At 57.8% G+C, this 16,997-nt stretch overlaps 1 protein-coding gene across 16 annotated transcripts in view; it reads left to right on the top strand.

Annotated features, from left to right (window-relative positions):
• The window catches only part of ARHGEF7 (Rho guanine nucleotide exchange factor 7), a 171,224-nt gene that overhangs the window by 119,412 nt on the left and 34,815 nt on the right, over window positions 1-16,997 (top strand). For 15 of the 16 annotated variants that reach the window (XM_089303387.1, XM_070048561.2, XM_089303386.1 and 12 more), the window contains one exon: window positions 192-314. In XM_089303387.1, the coding sequence (XP_089159513.1) occupies window positions 192-314 (123 nt within the window). Of the gene's footprint in view, window positions 1-191; window positions 315-11,904; window positions 12,057-16,997 lie in introns of those variants that run through there. The other variant, XM_089303393.1, reaches the window with a different exon arrangement.

The raw sequence follows: 16,997 nt of genomic DNA, 5'->3' as shown, positions 1-16,997 counted from the left end.
GCTCCTCGCAGGTGGGCTGGAACTTCGGGCATCGCTGGTGCTCACGGGAGGATGGACGCCAGGGCTGCTTGCCAGGAGCCCCTGCTCCTGCCAGCTTCCCAGGGGAGCAGGTGTGTGCCTGTGCTCACAGAGCAGCGTTCCTTGGGTCTGATGCTGACGCCATTCCCGTTGCCTGTGTCCTGTGTCTCCAGGTTGCCTGAGGCTCAGCAGAGAGTTGGAGGCTGCTTCCTCACCCTGATGCCCCAGATGAAGACCTTGTACCTCGCCTATTGTGCCAATCACCCGTCGGCAGTGAGCGTCCTCACGGAGCACAGGTGCGTCCCCACACGCCGCATGGAGCCCGGCATCGTGTTCCGAACGACAACTCGCACTGTGGCTAGCCCGCAGAATCGCGGCTTCAGAAACGCGGCTAACGTGTGGGAATTGTGCTTCGTGCGTGTAAGGGGAGGGGCTCTTCCGTGAAGGCTCCTGCTAGCCTGGAGCCCGCGGAAGGAGCCGTTGGTGACCGGGCGACGCGGCCGCAGCCGCGTGGCGGCCGCCGCAGTCTCCAGTCCGGTGGCTCAGGAGGCTGAGTTAGAGCACGCTTCCTGTTCCGAGTCGGGAGTGGGTGTTCGAAACTGGAGACCAGCAGCTTCAGCTTTCCCCCAAGCACGATTCAAGCAGGGAAGAGAACGCAGACGCCTTGCTTGTTGGGAAGACAGGTGCGTGTCCTGTGGACTGGAGGAGGGCGTGGCCAGGTGCCTCGGTTCCCGGGCTGTGTCTCCTGGCTACCCAGTGGAGCGTGGGGTTGCTTTGGTGTGAATGGGCACGTGGATGGGAGGGCGTAGGCGTCTCAGTCTCAAGTGCTAATAAAGGCACAATATTATTATTGGTTCAGAAAAAATTAGGGAGTTTCTCCTGGGAAGAGCAGTTCAAAAAATATTAAGGCTGCAAATGGAGATGCCCAGGTCTCACACTAGGTGATGGGCAGGTGTGTGGACTGAGGTCAGGTGTCCAGGTCTCACTGTAGGTGATGGGCAGGTGTGAGGACTGAGGTCAGGTGTCCAGGTCTCACACTAGGTGATGGGCAGGTGTGAGGACTGAGGTCAGGTGTCCAGGTCTCACACTAGGTGATGGACAGGTGTGAGGACTGAGGTCAGGTGTTCAGGTCTCACTGTAGGTGATGGATAGGTGTGAGGACTGAGGTCAGATGTCCAGGTCTCACACTAGGTGATGGACAGGTGTGAGGACTGAGGTCAGGTGTCCAGGTCTCACTGTAGGTGATGGACAGGTGTGTGGACTGAGGTCAGATGTCCAGGTCTCACACTAGGTGATGGGCAGGTGTGAGGACTGAGGTCAGGTGTCCAGCTCTCACACTAGGTGATGGGCAGGTGTGTGGACTGAGGTCAGGTGTCCAGGTCTCACTGTAGGTGATGGGCAGGTGTGAGGACTGAGGTCAGGTGTCCAGGTCTCACACTAGGTGATGGGCAGGTGTGAGGACTGAGGTCAGGTGTCCAGGTCTCACACTAGGTGATGGGCAGGTGTGAGGACTGAGGTCAGGTGTTCAGGTCTCACTGTAGGTGATGGATAGGTGTGAGGACTGAGGTCAGATGTCCAGGTCTCACACTAGGTGATGGACAGGTGTGAGGACTGAGGTCAGGTGTCCAGGTCTCACTGTAGGTGATGGACAGGTGTGAGGACTGAGGTCAGGTGTCCAGGTCTCACACTAGGTGATGGACAGGTGTGAGGACTGAGGTCAGGTGTCCAGGTCTCACACTAGGTGATGGGCAGGTGTGAGGACTGAGGTCAGGTGTCCAGGTCTCACACTAGGTGATGGGCAGGTGTGAGGACTGAGGTCAGGTGTCCAGGTCTCACTGTAGGTGATGGGCAGGTGTGAGGACTGAGGTCAGGTGTCCAGGTCTCACACTAGGTGATGGACAGGTGTGAGGACTGAGGTCAGGTGTCCAGGTCTCACTGTAGGTGATGGACAGGTGTGAGGACTGAGGTCAGGTGTCCAGGTCTCACACTAGGTGATGGGCAGGTGTGAGGACTGAGGTCAGGTGTCCAGGTCTCACACTAGGTGATGGGCAGGTGTGAGGACTGAGGTCAGGTGTCCAGGTCTCACACTAGGTGATGGGCAGGTGTGAGGACTGAGGTCAGGTGTCCAGGTCTCACACTAGGTGATGGACAGGTGTGAGGACTGAGGTCAGGTGTCCAGGTCTCACACTAGGTGATGGACAGGTGTGAGGACTGAGGTCAGGTGTCCAGGTCTCACACTAGGTGATGGGCAGGTGTGAGGACTGAGGTCAGGTGTCCAGGTCTCACACTAGGTGATGGGCAGGTGTGAGGACTGAGGTCAGGTGTCCAGGTCTCACTGTAGGTGATGGACAGGTGTGAGGACTGAGGTCAGGTGTCCAGGTCTCACACTAGGTGATGGACAGGTGTGAGGACTGAGGTCAGGTGTCCAGGTCTCACTGTAGGTGATGGACAGGTGTGAGGACTGAGGTCAGGTGTCCAGGTCTCACACTAGGTGATGGGCAGGTGTGAGGACTGAGGTCAGGTGTCCAGGTCTCACACTAGGTGATGGACAGGTGTGAGGACTGAGGTCAGGTGTCCAGGTCTCACTGTAGGTGATGGGCAGGTGTGAGGACTGAGGTCAGGTGTCCAGGTCTCACTGTAGGTGATGGACAGGTGTGAGGACTGAGGTCAGGTGTCCAGGTCTCACACTAGGTGATGGACAGGTGTGAGGACTGAGGTCAGGTGTCCAGGTCTCACTGTAGGTGATGGACAGGTGTGAGGACTGAGGTCAGGTGTCCAGGTCTCACACTAGGTGATGGGCAGGTGTGAGGACTGAGGTCAGGTGTCCAGGTCTCACACTAGGTGATGGACAGGTGTGAGGACTGAGGTCAGGTGTCCAGGTCTCACTGTAGGTGATGGGCAGGTGTGAGGACTGAGGTCAGGTGTCCAGGTCTCACACTAGGTGATGGACAGGTGTGTGGACTGAGGTCAGGTGTCCAGGTCTCACACTAGGTGATGGGCAGGTGTGAGGACTGAGGTCAGGTGTCCAGGTCTCACACTAGGTGATGGACAGGTGTGTGGACTGAGGTCAGGTGTCCAGGTCTCACTGTAGGTGATGGACAGGTGTGAGGACTGAGGTCAGGTGTCCAGGTCTCACACTAGGTGATGGGCAGGTGTGAGGACTGAGGTCAGGTGTCCAGGTCTCACACTAGGTGATGGGCAGGTGTGAGGACTGAGGTCAGGTGTCCAGGTCTCACACTAGGTGATGGACAGGTGTGTGGACTGAGGTCAGGTGTCCAGGTCTCACTGTAGGTGATGGACAGGTGTGAGGACTGAGGTCAGGTGTCCAGGTCTCACTGTAGGTGATGGACAGGTGTGAGGACTGAGGTCAGGTGTCCAGGTCTCACTGTAGGTGATGGACAGGTGTGAGGACTGAGGTCAGGTGTCCAGGTCTCACACTAGGTGATGGGCAGGTGTGAGGACTGAGGTCAGGTGTCCAGGTCTCACACTAGGTGATGGACAGGTGTGAGGACTGAGGTCAGGTGTCCAGGTCTCACTGTAGGTGATGGACAGGTGTGTGGACTGAGGTCAGATGTCCAGGTCTCACACTAGGTGGTGGGCAGGTGTGAGGACTGAGGTCAGGTGTCCAGGTCTCACACTAGGTGATGGGCAGGTGTGTGGACTGAGGTCAGGTGTCCAGGTCTCACTGTAGGTGATGGGCAGGTGTGAGGACTGAGGTCAGGTGTCCAGGTCTCACACTAGGTGATGGGCAGGTGTGAGGACTGAGGTCAGGTGTCCAGGTCTCACACTAGGTGATGGACAGGTGTGAGGACTGAGGTCAGGTGTTCAGGTCTCACTGTAGGTGATGGATAGGTGTGAGGACTGAGGTCAGGTGTCCAGGTCTCACTGTAGGTGATGGACAGGTGTGAGGACTGAGGTCAGGTGTCCAGGTCTCACTGTAGGTGATGGACAGGTGTGAGGACTGAGGTCAGGTGTCCAGGTCTCACACTAGGTGATGGACAGGTGTGAGGACTGAGGTCAGGTGTCCAGGTCTCACACTAGGTGATGGGCAGGTGTGAGGACTGAGGTCAGGTGTCCAGGTCTCACACTAGGTGATGGGCAGGTGTGAGGACTGAGGTCAGGTGTCCAGGTCTCACTGTAGGTGATGGACAGGTGTGAGGACTGAGGTCAGGTGTCCAGGTCTCACACTAGGTGATGGACAGGTGTGAGGACTGAGGTCAGGTGTCCAGGTCTCACTGTAGGTGATGGACAGGTGTGAGGACTGAGGTCAGGTGTCCAGGTCTCACACTAGGTGATGGGCAGGTGTGAGGACTGAGGTCAGGTGTCCAGGTCTCACACTAGGTGATGGGCAGGTGTGAGGACTGAGGTCAGGTGTCCAGGTCTCACACTAGGTGATGGGCAGGTGTGAGGACTGAGGTCAGGTGTCCAGGTCTCACACTAGGTGATGGACAGGTGTGAGGACTGAGGTCAGGTGTCCAGGTCTCACACTAGGTGATGGACAGGTGTGAGGACTGAGGTCAGGTGTCCAGGTCTCACACTAGGTGATGGGCAGGTGTGAGGACTGAGGTCAGGTGTCCAGGTCTCACACTAGGTGATGGGCAGGTGTGAGGACTGAGGTCAGGTGTCCAGGTCTCACTGTAGGTGATGGACAGGTGTGAGGACTGAGGTCAGGTGTCCAGGTCTCACACTAGGTGATGGACAGGTGTGAGGACTGAGGTCAGGTGTCCAGGTCTCACTGTAGGTGATGGACAGGTGTGAGGACTGAGGTCAGGTGTCCAGGTCTCACACTAGGTGATGGGCAGGTGTGAGGACTGAGGTCAGGTGTCCAGGTCTCACACTAGGTGATGGACAGGTGTGAGGACTGAGGTCAGGTGTCCAGGTCTCACTGTAGGTGATGGGCAGGTGTGAGGACTGAGGTCAGGTGTCCAGGTCTCACTGTAGGTGATGGACAGGTGTGAGGACTGAGGTCAGGTGTCCAGGTCTCACACTAGGTGATGGACAGGTGTGAGGACTGAGGTCAGGTGTCCAGGTCTCACTGTAGGTGATGGACAGGTGTGAGGACTGAGGTCAGGTGTCCAGGTCTCACACTAGGTGATGGGCAGGTGTGAGGACTGAGGTCAGGTGTCCAGGTCTCACACTAGGTGATGGACAGGTGTGAGGACTGAGGTCAGGTGTCCAGGTCTCACTGTAGGTGATGGGCAGGTGTGAGGACTGAGGTCAGGTGTCCAGGTCTCACACTAGGTGATGGACAGGTGTGTGGACTGAGGTCAGGTGTCCAGGTCTCACACTAGGTGATGGGCAGGTGTGAGGACTGAGGTCAGGTGTCCAGGTCTCACACTAGGTGATGGACAGGTGTGTGGACTGAGGTCAGGTGTCCAGGTCTCACTGTAGGTGATGGACAGGTGTGAGGACTGAGGTCAGGTGTCCAGGTCTCACACTAGGTGATGGGCAGGTGTGAGGACTGAGGTCAGGTGTCCAGGTCTCACACTAGGTGATGGGCAGGTGTAAGGACTGAGGTCAGGTGTCCAGGTCTCACACTAGGTGATGGACAGGTGTGTGGACTGAGGTCAGGTGTCCAGGTCTCACTGTAGGTGATGGACAGGTGTGAGGACTGAGGTCAGGTGTCCAGGTCTCACTGTAGGTGATGGACAGGTGTGAGGACTGAGGTCAGGTGTCCAGGTCTCACTGTAGGTGATGGACAGGTGTGAGGACTGAGGTCAGGTGTCCAGGTCTCACTGTAGGTGATGGACAGGTGTGAGGACTGAGGTCAGGTGTCCAGGTCTCACACTAGGTGATGGGCAGGTGTGAGGACTGAGGTCAGGTGTCCAGGTCTCACACTAGGTGATGGACAGGTGTGTGGACTGAGGTCAGGTGTCCAGGTCAAACACTAGGTGATGGGCAGGTGTGTGGACTGAGGTCAGGTGTCCAGGTCTCACTGTAGGTGATGGACAGGTGTGAGGACTGAGGTCAGGTGTCCAGGTCTCACACTAGGTGATGGACAGGTGTGTGGACTGAGGTCAGGTGTCCAGGTCTCACTGTAGGTGATGGACAGGTGTGAGGACTGAGGTCAGGTGTCCAGGTCTCACTGTAGGTGATGGACAGGTGTGAGGACTGAGGTCAGGTGTCCAGGTCTCACACTAGGTGATGGGCAGGTGTGAGGACTGAGGTCAGGTGTCCAGGTCTCACACTAGGTGATGGACAGGTGTGAGGACTGAGGTCAGGTGTCCAGGTCTCACACTAGGTGATGGACAGGTGTGTGGACTGAGGTCAGGTGTCCAGGTCTCACTGTAGGTGATGGACAGGTGTGAGGACTGAGGTCAGGTGTCCAGGTCTCACTGTAGGTGATGGACAGGTGTGAGGACTGAGGTCAGGTGTCCAGGTCTCACTGTAGGTGATGGACAGGTGTGAGGACTGAGGTCAGGTGTCCAGGTCTCACACTAGGTGATGGGCAGGTGTGAGGACTGAGGTCAGGTGTCCAGGTCTCACACTAGGTGATGGACAGGTGTGTGGACTGAGGTCAGGTGTCCAGGTCTCACTGTAGGTGATGGACAGGTGTGAGGACTGAGGTCAGGTGTCCAGGTCTCACTGTAGGTGATGGACAGGTGTGAGGACTGAGGTCAGGTGTCCAGGTCACTGTAGGTGATGGACAGGTGTGAGGACTGAGGTCAGGTGTTCAGGTCTCACTGTAGGTGATGGACAGGTGTGAGGACTGAGGTCAGGTGTCCAGGTCTCACACTAGGTGATGGGCAGGTGTGAGGACTGAGGTCAGGTGTCCAGGTCTCACACTAGGTGATGGACAGGTGTGAGGACTGAGGTCAGGTGTCCAGGTCTCACACTAGGTGATGGACAGGTGTGTGGACTGAGGTCAGGTGTCCAGGTCTCACACTAGGTGATGGACAGGTGTGTGGACTGAGGTCAGGTGTCCAGGTCTCACACTAGGTGATGGACAGGTGTGAGGACTGAGGTCAGGTGTCCAGGTCTCACACTAGGTGATGGGCAGGTGTGAGGACTGAGGTCAGGTGTCCAGGTCTCACTGTAGGTGACGGGCAGGTGTGAGGACTGAGGTCAGGTGTCCAGGTCTCACTGTAGGTGATGGGCAGGTGTGTGGACTGAGGTCAGGTGTCCAGGTCACACTGTAGGTGATGGACAGGTGTGTGGACTGAGGTCAGGTGTCCAGGTCTCACTGTAGGTGATGGACAGGTGTGAGGACTGAGGTCAGGTGTGCAGGTCTCACACTAGGTGATGGACAGGTGTGAGGACTGAGGTCAGGTGTCCAGGTCTCACACTAGGTGATGGGCAGGTGTGAGGACTGAGGTCAGGTGTCCAGGTCTCACACTAGGTGATGGGCAGGTGTGAGGACTGAGGTCAGGTGTCCAGGTCTCACACTAGGTGATGGACAGGTGTGTGGACTGAGGTCAGGTGCCCAGGTCTCACACTAGGTGATGGACAGGTGTGAGGACTGAGGTCAGGTGTCCAGGTCTCACTGTAGGTGATGGACAGGTGTGAGGACTGAGGTCAGGTGTCCAGGTCTCACACTAGGTGATGGGCAGGTGTGAGGACTGAGGTCAGGTGTCCAGGTCTCACTGTAGGTGACGGGCAGGTGTGAGGACTGAGGTCAGGTGTCCAGGTCTCACACTAGGTGATGGGCAGGTGTGAGGACTGAGGTCAGGTGTCCAGGTCTCACACTAGGTGATGGGCAGGTGTGAGGACTGAGGTCAGGTGTCCAGGTCTCACTGTAGGTGATGGACAGGTGTGTGGACTGAGGTCAGATGTCCAGGTCTCACACTAGGTGATGGGCAGGTGTGAGGACTGAGGTCAGGTGTCCAGGTCTCACTGTAGGTGATGGACAGGTGTGTGGACTGAGGTCAGATGTCCAGGTCTCACACTAGGTGATGGACAGGTGTGAGGACTGAGGTCAGGTGTCCAGGTCTCACACTAGGTGATGGACAGGTGTGAGGACTGAGGTCAGGTGTCCAGGTCTCACACTAGGTGATGGGCAGGTGTGTGGACTGAGGTCAGGTGTCCAGGTCACTGTAGGTGATGGACAGGTGTGAGGACTGAGGTCAGGTGTCCAGGTCACTGTAGGTGATGGACAGGTGTGAGGACTGAGGTCAGGTGTCCAGTTCTCACTGTAGTTGATGGGCAGGTGTGAGGACTGAGGTCAGGTGTCCAGGTCACTGTAGGTGATGGACAGGTGTGAGGACTGAGGTCAGGTGTCCAGGTCTCACTGTAGTTGATGGGCAGGTGTGAGGACTGAGGTCAGGTGTCCAGGTCTCACACTAGGTGATGGACAGGTGTGAGGACTGAGGTCAGGTGTCCAGGTCTCACTGTAGTTGATGGGCAGGTGTGAGGACTGAGGTCAGGTGTCCAGGTCTCACACTAGGTGATGGACAGGTGTGAGGACTGAGGTCAGGTGTCCAGGTCTCACACTAGGTGATGGACAGGTGTGTGGACTGAGGTCAGGTGTCCAGGTCTCACACTAGGTGATGGACAGGTGTGTGGACTGAGGTCAGGTGTCCAGGTCTCACACTAGGTGATGGACAGGTGTGTGGACTGAGGTCAGGTGTCCAGGTCTCACTGTAGGTGATGGACAGGTGTGAGGACTGAGGTCAGGTGTCCAGGTCTCACACTAGGTGATGGACAGGTGTGAGGACTGAGGTCAGGTGTCCAGGTCTCACACTAGGTGATGGGCAGGTGTGAGGACTGAGGTCAGGTGTCCAGGTCTCACTGTAGGTGATGGACAGGTGTGTGGACTGAGGTCAGGTGTCCAGGTCACTGTAGGTGATGGACAGGTGTGAGGACTGAGGTCAGGTGTTCAGGTCTCACTGTAGGTGATGGACAGGTGTGAGGACTGAGGTCAGGTGTCCAGGTCTCACTGTAGGTGATGGACAGGTGAGAGGACTGAGGTCAGGTGTCCAGGTCTCACACTAGGTGATGGACAGGTGTGAGGACTGAGGTCAGGTGTCCAGGTCTCACTGTAGGTGACGGGCAGGTGTGAGGACTGAGGTCAGGTGTCCAGGTCTCACACTAGGTGATGGGCAGGTGTGTGGACTGAGGTCAGGTGTCCAGGTCTCACACTAGGTGATGGGCAGGTGTGAGGACTGAGGTCAGGTGTCCAGGTCTCACACTAGGTGATGGACAGGTGTGTGGACTGAGGTCAGGTGTCCAGGTCACTGTAGGTGATGGACAGGTGTGAGGACTGAGGTCAGGTGTTCAGGTCTCACTGTAGGTGATGGACAGGTGTGAGGACTGAGGTCAGGTGTCCAGGTCTCACACTAGGTGATGGACAGGTGTGAGGACTGAGGTCAGGTGTCCAGGTCTCACACTAGGTGATGGACAGGTGTGAGGACTGAGGTCAGGTGTCCAGGTCTCACACTAGGTGATGGGCAGGTGTGAGGACTGAGGTCAGGTGTCCAGGTCTCACTGTAGGTGACGGGCAGGTGTGAGGACTGAGGTCAGGTGTCCAGGTCTCACTGTAGGTGACGGGCAGGTGTGAGGACTGAGGTCAGGTGTCCAGGTCTCACACTAGGTGATGGACAGGTGTGAGGACTGAGGTCAGGTGTCCAGGTCTCACTGTAGGTGATGGACAGGTGTGAGGACTGAGGTCAGGTGTCCAGGTCTCACTGTAGGTGATGGACAGGTGTGAGGACTGAGGTCAGGTGTCCAGGTCTCACTGTAGGTGATGGACAGGTGTGAGGACTGAGGTCAGGTGTCCAGGTCTCACACTAGGTGATGGACAGGTGTGAGGACTGAGGTCAGGTGTCCAGGTCTCACTGTAGGTGATGGGCAGGTGTGAGGACTGAGGTCAGGTGTCCAGGTCTCACTGTAGGTGATGGACAGGTGTGAGGACTGAGGTCAGGTGTCCAGGTCTCACTGTAGGTGATGGACAGGTGTGAGGACTGAGGTCAGGTGTCCAGGTCTCACTGTAGGTGATGGACAGGTGTGAGGACTGAGGTCAGGTGTCCAGGTCTCACACTAGGTGATGGACAGGTGTGAGGACTGAGGTCAGGTGTCCAGGTCTCACACTAGGTGATGGGCAGGTGTGAGGACTGAGGTCAGGTGTCCAGGTCTCACTGTAGGTGATGGACAGGTGTGTGGACTGAGGTCAGATGTCCAGGTCTCACACTAGGTGATGGACAGGTGTGAGGACTGAGGTCAGGTGTCCAGGTCTCACACTAGGTGATGGGCACGTGTGAGGACTGAGGTCAGGTGTCCAGGTCTCACTGTAGGTGATGGACAGGTGTGAGGACCGAGGTCAGGTGTCCAGGTCTCACACCAGGTGATGGACAGGTGTGAGGACTGAGGTCAGGTGTCCAGGTCTCACTGTAGGGGACGGGCAGGTGTGAGGACTGAGGTCAGGTGTCCAGGTCTCACACTAGGTGATGGGCACGTGTGAGGACTGAGGTCAGGTGTCCAGGTCTCACTGTAGGTGATGGACAGGTGTGAGGACTGAGGTCAGGTGTCCAGGTCTCACTGTAGGTGATGGACAGGTGTGAGGACTGAGGTCAGGTGTCCAGGTCTCACACTAGGTGATGGACAGGTGTGAGGACTGAGGTCAGGTGTCCAGGTCTCACTGTAGGTGATGGGCAGGTGTGAGGACTGAGGTCAGGTGTCCAGGTCTCACTGTAGGTGATGGGCAGGTTTGTGGGCTGGCAGTGTAGATGCCCGGCTCCCCCACTGTAGGGCTTGGGTTCAGTTCTCAGCCGCAGCTCCTGGCTCCCGTGTCCTGCTAATGCAGACCAGGGGGTGGGGTGATGACCAGGTCGTTGGCTCTGCAGCTCACATAGGGACTGGATTGGTTGCTGGGCTCCTGCCTTTGGGCCCAGCGATTGCAGGGGTTTGGAGAGTGAGCCTTTAAGCAGAAGCTGTTTTGTTTTGCAAATAAATTAAAATTTTTAAAACTGTAAGCACCATTATGCTTTTAAATTTAAATATTTGATTTCAGCCTGTCTTTAACATTTTTAATTAATACTAAAAATAAAACAATGAAAACCTTGTGGGCAGCCGACGCTGCTCTCCGGTTAGCGCTGTGGAGCAGGGCCTGCAGGATCGCGACCCCTTGCTCTGAGCCGCCACCACCTCCAGGCTTACCCTGCGTCTGCGAGGTCCCAGTCGCGGTGCAGGGAGAGGAGTCAGGTCAGAGTGAATTGCCTGTGAACGAAGCCGGAAGTTCCTCAGTGCACACAGGTGGGAGAGCGTTGGGTTTTCACGACCCCTCCCTCCCTTTATGGTCAGCCCCTCCAGGTGGACCAGTGTGACAGATGGGATCAGGACACCCGGCGTCTCCGGAGAGGAGGTCCCGAGGCGTGCACCCCGGGGATGGGCTCCACTGCGCCGGGCGGCATCCCGGCCTGAGCGCTTGCTTGCGGGCTGCGCCGTCTGCTCCTGGGTTTGTGAGTTACTCGACGTCGCACAGTGCGAGTGCCAAACCCTTGTCTGCAGAGTCCCCAGCGGTCACTGAGCCGGGGTGAGGGACTTGAGTCGGGAAAGTGCAGAATGTTTGCACTTTCTCCCATCTCAGTGTGGGTGGTGGGCCGCTTTCTTTAGGGCCTGCTTGTAGGAAGAAGGCGGCGTGGACTGTCCAGGGAGGGGTCCCAGCCTTTTCTGCGTGGAAGCCAGCACCCTCCTGGGGATGACTGCGGGCGCTGCCGTTTCTGAAGGCCCTGGCTCTCTGGAGAAAGGCTCATGCGAACGTGTGTCAGCTCTGCTGTTACCTTAATGACTGTTTGTGTCCTGTCTGGAAGGGGAGCGCAGAATTTTCTCAAAATAACCAGGAAAAAAAAGGACAGATGGGTCTTTGTGTCTGCCCCACGTGGCCTGCCCAGAGTGGATGTGGCGATGAGGTCACTCCCTGGACAGCAGCCCCGGGGCAGCTGCTGTGGTGCTGACTCTGGGAGGCGAAGGCACTGGGGAGGGGAGTTGGCTGGGGCCAGCAGGCACCGAGGCAGCGGGATGCGGTGCCTGTGTGCCCTCCTGAGGCCTGAGAGCCGCCACAGTGCCCACTCTGCCGGCCATGGAGCACGCCCCGCTTCCCAAGTGTAAGTCGGCGTCGTGCGCCTCTGAGTGCCTGTGGCTGACGGCGTCTTCATGGCCCTGCTTGTTCCCGTGGATGCCCAGTGCGTGTGCTTGCTGCTCCCCTGCGTCGTCTTCCAGTGGCCATACCACGAGCGCGGGGGTCTTGGGTTGGGGTGTGACAGGAGGGGCGATGTCGGAGCAGCGTGTTCAGCGTGAGAGCCTTGCTGCAGCCTCACGGTCGGTCTTTGCCTTGCTGACGCCGTGGTCCGAGTGAGGATCCGGTGCAGGGCGGGCAGGGTGACTGGTGTGCACGGCTCAGGTCCCTGACTGGCTCTTCGGAGGTGGCTGCTGTGCTGGGCGACCCACACGCTGAGAAGGCCGCGTTCTGCTTGTCCCTGCCCCTCCGTCTCGCAGGCTTCTCTGCTGTGCCCTGGTGCGTGGCGGTAAGCGCCGACGGCTGCTAGCACGGAAAGACGGGAAGCTGAAGGAGCCATTGTTTGCCCAGCATGGCTGCAGCCGCTGTGCTGTTTATCATGCTACTGAAGTGAAGCTGCAGAACGAAGCAGCATCCAGGAGGATTTACCAAGTTGTGTTTCTCTTCTTAACGTGTGTACATGTTCTGGCATGTCAGGAAGTTTGTGGGAGATTAAGGGAAGTTACTTTTGCTTGTAAACATTTCGCTGAAGCTGTTAATTTTATTGTGTTTTGGGGGCATGATGAGGATGACTCAATTTTGTTCATTTTTCTCTGCTGTTAGCATAGTTAGGAAGTTCCACATGAACCCTCAGATCTATCAGCAGTGACCTGAATAGATTCTTCCTTGGTTTTTTATCTTGGTGGAAAAGGCCCTGCAAGATTTAATTTAAGGGAGTTGAAATGTATTTTTAGTGTCAGAGTTTGAATTTATGGCTGCCTGATAACTTGTCAGTACTTAGAGAAATGCGGTGAAATGGAAGTCTGTCCTGCTCACTCCGCTCGTGCGTCAGGGGTTGGTGGAGTGGATGATTTGGGGAGACACCGGGGGTCTGTGGAGGTGGGTGCCGTGAGCCTGTGGGCAGCCTTCCGGTGCCTGTGGACGGGTGCCGGTGCACCGGCGTGGGCTTCTGCTCTCAGCTTTGCAGGCAACGGCAGTGCAGGTGGCAGGCCTCGTGGGGTGGGGGTCCCCGCGGCACACGCAGAGCAGCAGGCCGGGCGGGTCAGCCGACGCTGTTCCCTCTCCTCTGCCTTCCAGAGCTGTCCGTAGCCCTCACTGTCACCCAGGCGAGGAGAGCAGTGGGGGGAGGGGGGGTGGCGGCAGTGCTCTGCCCGCTGCCCGCCCGTCTCCCAGCCCCCGTCAGGGCTAAGCGAGGCAGGGGCTCAGGATTAGAGATGCAGGCAGGAGCGGGCGACTGCGCTCAGGCGCCGACGGTGTGCACGGACGCAGCTCAGGGCAAGGCCTTGGCGCGCTCGCCTTGTGTCCGTACCTCCGTCCTCTGGCTGGCCTGACAGAACAGCTGTAACATTCTAGTAATTCACGTATTTGGGAGGTGAAAGCGAGCTGCCAGCCATGCTTCGTCTTGGGCGCCTGCAGCAGTGGGGCTGGGCCAGGCCGAGCCGGGACGTGGGCACTGAGGCCGGGTTTCCATGTGGGATACGGAATCCCGAGGGCTTGAGCCACCACCCCTGCCTCCAGGGTCTGCACTGCAGGGAACAGGGGTTGGGAGTGGAGCCAGGACTTCAGTGTGGGGTGCTGGCACGTTAACCCAACACCTCTATGCCAAACACCTCACCTCCACACCGGCACCTCACCTCTACACCACACACTACACCGGCACCTCATCTCTACACCACACACTACACCACACACCTCACCTCCACACCGGCACCTCACCTCTACACCACACACTACACCGGCACCTCATCTCTACACCACACACTACACCACACACCTCAGCTCCACGCCAGCACCTCACCTCTAGACCACACACTACACCGGCACCTCACCTCTACACCACACACTACACCACACACCTCACCTCCACGCCAGCACCTCACCTCTAGACCACACACTACACCGGCACCTCACCTCTACACCACACACTACACCACACACCTCTCATCTCTACACCACACACCTCACCTCCACACCACACACTACACCGGCACCCCATCTCTACACCACACACTACACCAACACCTCATCTCCACACCACACACTACACCACACATTTCACCTCCACACCACACACTACACCACACACCTCTCATCTCTACACCACACACCTCACCTCCACACCACACACTACACCGGCACCTCATCTCTACACCACACACTACACCACACACCTCAGCTCCACGCCAGCACCTCACCTCTAGACCACACACTACACCGGCACCTCACCTCCACACCAGCACCTCATCTCCACACCACACACTACACCGGCACCTCACCTCTACACCACACACTACACCACACACCTCTCATCTCTACACCACACACTACACCACACACCTCACCTCTACACCACACACTACACCAGCACCTCACCTCTACACCACACACTGCACCACACACCTCTCATCTCTACACCACACACCTCACCTCTACACCACACACTACACCACACACCTCACCTCTACACCACACACTACACCAGCACCTCACCTCTACACCACACACTACACCACACACCTCACCTCCACACCAGCACCTCACCTCTACACCACACACTACACCGGCACCTCACCTGTACACCACACACTACACCACACACCTCTCATCTCTACACCACACACTACACCACACACCTCACCTCCACACCAACACCTCACCTCTACACCACACACCTCATCTCGGTACCACACACCTCACCTCTAGACCACACACCTCACGTCTACACCAGCACCTCACCTCTATACCACACACTACACCAACACCTCACCTCTACACCAGCACCTCACCTCTACACCACACACTACACCACACACATCACCTCTAGACTGCACACCTCACCTCTAGACCACACACCTCACCTCTACACCAGCACCTCACCTCTGCACCACACACTACACCACACACCTCACCTCTACATCGGCACCTCACCTCTACACCAGCACCTCACCTCTACACCAGCACCTCACCTCTACACCACACACTGTACCAACACCCCTACACCAACACGTCACCTCTACACCAAGCACCTGCCCTTGGCCAGATGCCCACCTTGAGCACAGTTCTTAGGAAGCACAAACATTGGAGACTGAAGGTGTTGAGTTGCGTGTTGCCTGCAAAACACATGGGTGTGTACACACCCTACGGTACCCTCCCCAGCCCTCAGAAGGAGTTGGGTGGTTTTGTTGGCCATGTTTTGATGTGTAGCTGTGAAGGCTGCCTTGTGTACACTGAGGACAGGCTATTTTCTGCTGGTCTATAGCTAGGACGGTGCTTGGCTTGGCCGATACCTGAGTGTGCACGTCCGCTGATCTGAAGGACTGCTGCTGGTGTGGATGGCTGATGGGGCTGTGAGTCCCGTGCGTGCCGGGTGGCGTCTGAGCTGTGTGACGTGCTCAGGGCACGGAAGGCTGCTTTCCTTCAAGGCGGCATGGTTTCGGCACGTTTCTAAGGTGGTTTGGCCGGGCGGCGGCGTGTTCCTGCCCTCCGAAGCCTAGGCGGCATGGCGTGAGGCTGGGTGGATGGCTGGGCAGAGCCACCGAGGTGCCCGCCCGGCTCCTCTCCTCGTGCGGTTGTTGGAGGGTGGGCGTCGGGCTATAGGAGTCACCATCTGAACTCAGCCCGACACCACCGGGAGCCTGTGAGTGTTTGCTGTGCCCGGGGGTCGCCAAGGCCTCGTAGGTCTGGAGCCGGCATGGTGTGGCCTGGCAGGGCTGTCCCTGGGTTCCTTTGGAAACCTGAACGGAGTGTGGCCTCTCAGGTTTTCTGTTAGGATCTTTGTGGTCTCTTAGAGCGCCCTTCGTAGCTTTCTGAGAGACACCTCCTCCTGTTTGCAGAAAAGCCTCTGTGCTAGGAAAAGAGGTTTGCTCAGGGTGCTGCTGGGGGGGTCATTTGAGTCCAGCCTTTTGGATCGAGGCGTGGGGGTCCTGACACTGGACTGATGGCTGAGGGCACTCCCTGGTTCCCAGGGGGTGACAGGTGACGAGGGGGTGGTCCTGGCCCCTCGGGGTGTGACGTGGTGACTGAGGTGCCCTGTCTCCTGGGAGGTGATGTGGCGCGACCAGAGGGTCTCCCGGATCTCCCGGGACGTGGTGAAGTGCTAGGGGTTGTCCTGGTCTTCAGGATCTGGCGAGGTGCTGAGGGCTCACGCTTGGAGAACGTGGCACGAGGTGCCTGGGCTGGCGTGCCCCTCTCCCAGCTGGCATGGTTGCAGGGCTGGAGGTGATGCACGGGGGGTGAGGGTGGCAGGCCGGGCCCCACGGCAGAGGTGAAGTCAGTGTCCAGTAGCGAGCAGCACTCACAGACGTGTTGGTGTGAGCCCAGTTCCTGTGGAACTGTGAGGGCAGAGGCGACGGGCGTGGAACCGCGGGATGAGGAGGGCCCCTGTGGGAACACTCGGCTGACCGAGACGCTGGGACAGGGTGCTGAGCGGGGAGGCCGCGCCTCGGTGGGGCTCTGGACATGCAGTGTTGCCCCTCTCCTCTCGCGACGTGACGACGGAGTGGTGTGGGAGGTGTGAAGCCTCCACCGTGCTGCTTCCCGGCCTGTGGTGCTCTGCGCGGCCTCCAGGTTGGGAGCCGTTGCTGGGTGTGCAGAAGCTGGGGCCCTGGATGGGGTTGCAGGAGGGCCTCTGGGGGCCGTCTGGGCAGCTCGGGACGCGGCCCACTCTGGCGCTAGCAGAACTGCGCAGACTTGCTGATCCCGCGACACGCACAGCTGCTGTTGCTCGTGGGAGCGCAGAGCTGGGACCCTCCGGGGGTCTCCTTTGGCGTTTCAGAAGAGCAGCTCATGTTTGCTTAGCAAAGTTGTGTGT

The sequence above is a fragment of the Oryctolagus cuniculus genome, chromosome 9, assembly GCF_051225735.1.
Source record: "Oryctolagus cuniculus isolate XC-2025 breed Fujian yellow rabbit chromosome 9, ASM5122573v1, whole genome shotgun sequence".
Taxonomy (NCBI): Eukaryota; Metazoa; Chordata; class Mammalia; order Lagomorpha; family Leporidae; genus Oryctolagus; species Oryctolagus cuniculus.
Note: the sequence above shows the minus strand (reverse complement) of the source record. Positions and strands in the feature narration are given on the sequence as shown.